Source organism: Triticum aestivum, chromosome 7A (genome assembly GCF_018294505.1).
Source record: "Triticum aestivum cultivar Chinese Spring chromosome 7A, IWGSC CS RefSeq v2.1, whole genome shotgun sequence".
In the NCBI taxonomy this organism is placed as follows: Eukaryota; Viridiplantae; Streptophyta; class Magnoliopsida; order Poales; family Poaceae; genus Triticum; species Triticum aestivum.
Window position 1 is genome coordinate 173,748,864 of NC_057812.1, and position 4,192 is coordinate 173,753,055.

Sequence of the window (4,192 nt, forward strand, 5' to 3'; positions counted from 1 at the left end):
CAAAAATCACGGTTTCCATTATATTTTTATTAAATGAATTGAAATATGTATTCAATATTTCTGGAATCAAGTGAAATAATTAAAATATGTGTTTGATACCTATTTCCATTTAGCTTCTTTTGAAATATTCCACTAATCACAAACTTTGCTTATTTGAAATATTTATCAAACAGATATTTCACTTTTTTGAAATGTTTTTGAATTATAAGTATCTCACTCATTTTATTACCTATTTCTATTTCGCTTTTCTAAATATTTCATAGGTCACATTTTTCACTTAGGTGGAATGTTTCACACCCAATTCACTAACAAAATATATTATTTCACTAACAAAATATATTTATTTTTTTAGAATCAATGCCGCCGCTTTATTTGGCCCTAAAGAGAGTCGTACTGTGGTATGGTTAGGAGTAGGTCCTCAGTCTATTCTAGACCGCATCCTTAGGGATTGTAACATTTCTTATACTTAATACAATTCCCTTTACCCCGCAAAAAAATGCCGGCACTTTATTACTTAAATGTAACTAGGGATCTCGTCCGAAATAGTCCCCCCAAAATGATATGTTCTGATGCATATACTCCCTCCATTCCAAATTACTCGTCGCAGGAATGGATATATCTAGAATTAAAATACATCTAGATACATGCATACCTGCGATAAGTAATTTAGAACGGAGGGAGTACTTAGTTGTCTTCACTTTAAGATATGTTCTGACGCATATATACAAAACACGTAAGCACATAAAATATGTTCTGATGCATATACTTAGGGCTCCTTTGATTCAAAGGATATCTTTAGGATTTTTGAAGGATTGAAATCCTTAGAAATTTTTCCTATGTCGGCCCTTTGATTCATAGGATTGGATCCCATAGGAATTTATCCTATGGAATCTTTTGTACTACATTTTATAAAAAACTAACATCCACTTCAACCTCTTTTTACATTTTATTTGTTTTTCATGTGGCATCAAACACTCTTTGCTAATCTTATAGGATTCAAGTTGACATGCCACTGTAATCCTATACTTTTCATATTCCTACATTTTCAAAATCCTGTGAATCAAAGAGGCCCTTAGTTGTCTTCGCTTTAAGCACATTTTGCTTTTGTATCATTTGGGGCAATGGATCATTTAGTTGGATGAAAAGTTGCACCGAAAAGGGAAAGGGGAACTCCGAACTAGCATATCGTTCGTTGGAATGGACGTCCGTAAATTACTTATTCCAACCTTAGTGTGGAAAGCAAAAAAGGGAAAGGAAAAAAAACACCTTGGTGTGGAAAGCAAAGAGGAAAAGGACATCCGAAAAGTGGAGATGGTCATGTGCACAAGACGTACATAGCTGGTCAATTCACTTTAAATCCCATCATAAATCATGGCGTGCATGCAGAAAAAAATACCGTTCATCTACTCGTCTCTCACACTGAAAATAATAATAAAGGGACTACTAAATCTCAATCGATACTATATTCGTGGGATCTTAATAATAATTCTACTCGTCTCTCAAACAGCAAGGATCGTCTCTCAAACAGCAGAGGAGCAAAGCACACGGCCACCACCGCAAATCAGTCTCACTGGGCCGCGGCCACCGGGTAACGATGCATGCAGCCCTCCCATGGCCCGCTGTCCAGAGGAACCGGCGACCGGATGCACACCCACACCGCGCTGTTGCACTTGAACCCTGACCCAAACCCGACCATCCACACACGGTCTCCCTTGCGCACGCGGCACTTGGCCTCCAGGTAGGCCAGCTCGTACCACGTCGAGCTGCTCGACGTGTTGCCGAACCGGTGCAGCGCCATGCGCGACGCCTCCACCTGCTTGTCCGACAGCCCGAGGCCGCGCTGCAGCTCGTCGATCACCGCACGGCCGCCCGCGTGGATGCAGAAGTGCTCGAACGCCATCCGGAAGTCGGGGACGCGCGGCTTGCTGCTGTCCTTCTGCCCCGCCATGAGCAGCAGCCTGCGCCTCGCGAGCGAGACCGCGTACGCAAGGAGCTCCGACGCCGGGAGCACGAGGGGCCCGAGCGCGGTCATGTGCGCCTTCAGCGTGTCGCCGGCCACGGGCATGACATCCTTGGACAGCGCGATGCCGCGCTCGCCCGCCGCGTCGTCCTCCTGCTGCACGCACCCGTAGGCGCGGTCGTCGTGCCCCGCGTGCGTGCGCACCACCCGGGCGAGGCGGTACTGCGCGTGCTGAGCCCGCGCGGAAGACGTGGACAGCACCACCGCGGACGCGCCCATCCGGAAGAGGCAGTTCTGCAGCAGCATCGCGCGCTCGTTGCCGGAGTAGTAATCCGAGGTGAGAATCTCCGTGGACACCACGAGCGCGTACCTGCACCTGTTATCGCACTGCAGGATGTTCTGCGCGAGCCCGATGCCGGCTATCCCGGCGCTGCACCCCATCCCGGAAAGGCTGAAGCACCGGACATCGCTGCGGAGCCCGTACCTGCGCACCACCATGTCAGCCATGGACGGCGTTGGGGCGAACAGGGTGCAGTTCACCACCACTACTCCGATGTCCTCGGCGCGGACGCCGCTCTTGGCGAGAACGGCATCGACGGCGGAGAATATCCCTTGCTCGGCCTCGGCGCGGGCCGCCTTGAGCGTCTTCTCCGGAGGGATGACGTGGCAGGCCGGCGGGAGGCATGTCTCCTCGCCGAAGCCCGAGCGCTCGATGAGGCGCGACTGGAAGCCCACGCTCTTGTCGTCAAAGCACGGCGCGAGCACGCTGTGCTCGATGTACTTGGAGAGCGGCACACGGAGGGCGGCCGGCGGCCGGAAGCATGCGTAGTCCACGAGGTACACCGCGCGCACCCTGGTCGACCTGATGTAGAGGGCTAGTACGACGGCGAGCAAAGTGAGGCCGGCATAGAGTGGGGTGCAGTGATGGACGGCGCTGCTTACAGTGGGTTTGAGCCAGGCGGTGAACCGCAGCGCGGCTGTGGCTGAGAAGGGGAAGGCGGCGAGGCTGAGGCGGTGGCTGGAGACAAAGCTGTATGCTGGCGCTAGGAAGCTGAGCGGGAGCGAAGTCGCCATTGTGGAGGAGTCCTAGGAGGCCGGATCGATTGTGATGGCTGTTGTCGATCCTTTGGGTCGAGAAGGAAGTGTATGTTTGATTGAAAGGCAGCGGGCCGGAGTTATATATATAGATAGACTGCTACAGATAAGTAGAAAAACGCCCATGCGTTGCAACGGGTTCATATTAAATTTAAGAGTTCAATATCAATTATGTTAATATTATATTTAATATTCTCATACATATTAAGTAACATTGACGATCTTTTTTACCATCAAATTCTCATACATACACGCTCTCCCTCACTCTCTCTCTCCCTTTCCCTCTCCCTCCCTCTCTCTCTAACACACACACATATCTATCTTATTGGATACGGGACCATAATACATCTATTTCACACGCACACGCGCTAGTGCATAACAATATAAATTATGTGTACTATATTTGCCACCACAACTGAGGGAACTAATTTCATGTAATCGGCTAGCCACAGCTCCATGACAAACAATACATCTAAATTCTCAGCGTTATTTTTATGTAACATTGGCGAGAGATAAACGATGGTGATTGTTTCCTTTGTTTGGAGATTGATTACCATCCGTGAGTTAAGCTGGGTACTAAAGAAGAATCTGATTGTGATACGTGAATTGATTGTTGTCTTGTATGTTTGGTTTTGGTATTTGAAGATTGATTACCATCCGTTAGTTGGGTTACCAAAGAAGAAATCAATCATCACATGTAGAAAAAGGAACTACATTGCACATGCTTACACCTCATCTACTCGTGAGAATATATAGAATTGGAGCAAACAAAATAAGTGCAGACGAGAGATAAAACATCAATGAGGATCCCTAATGTCTTGACTAATATGTTGTCCTCCAGCTTGAGAAGCACCTACAAGGAAGGGCTAACATACAGAATCATGAGCCACTCAAATTTATGACTCACACAACTTCATCTTCAACCTGTTAATGATGCGTGAACCTCAACGTACCATGTGGTACTGTTGGAGGCCATGATGACCTGATGCACCTGTGACTCACCAACGTTCCAACATGCGCAACGCCTCCTGAAACGCCTTTGGCATCGCATGACAGAAGGTAGGAACGCGTTAAGAGCAACTGAGGCAAAACAACAAACAAGTGGCACCCCTCTTGTAAATATGTAACATTAATATC

General features: G+C 47.7%; 1 protein-coding gene across 1 annotated transcript; it reads right to left on the reverse strand.

Annotated features, from left to right (window-relative positions):
• Window positions 1–1,335: 1,335 nt before the first annotated feature.
• On the reverse strand, window positions 1,336–3,254 carry LOC123150063 (3-ketoacyl-CoA synthase 6-like). Its single transcript, XM_044569851.1, has one exon. It carries the CDS (start codon window positions 3,032–3,034, stop codon window positions 1,568–1,570), a length of 1,467 nt encoding a protein of 488 aa, XP_044425786.1. The 5' UTR covers window positions 3,035–3,254; the 3' UTR covers window positions 1,336–1,567.
• Between the last annotated feature and the right edge of the window lie 938 nt (window positions 3,255–4,192).

Coding starts and splice junctions, on each gene's coding strand:
- LOC123150063 (XM_044569851.1), bottom strand. CDS start 3,034: ATGGCGACTTCGCTCCCGCTCAGCTTCCTAGCGCCAGCATACAGCTTT.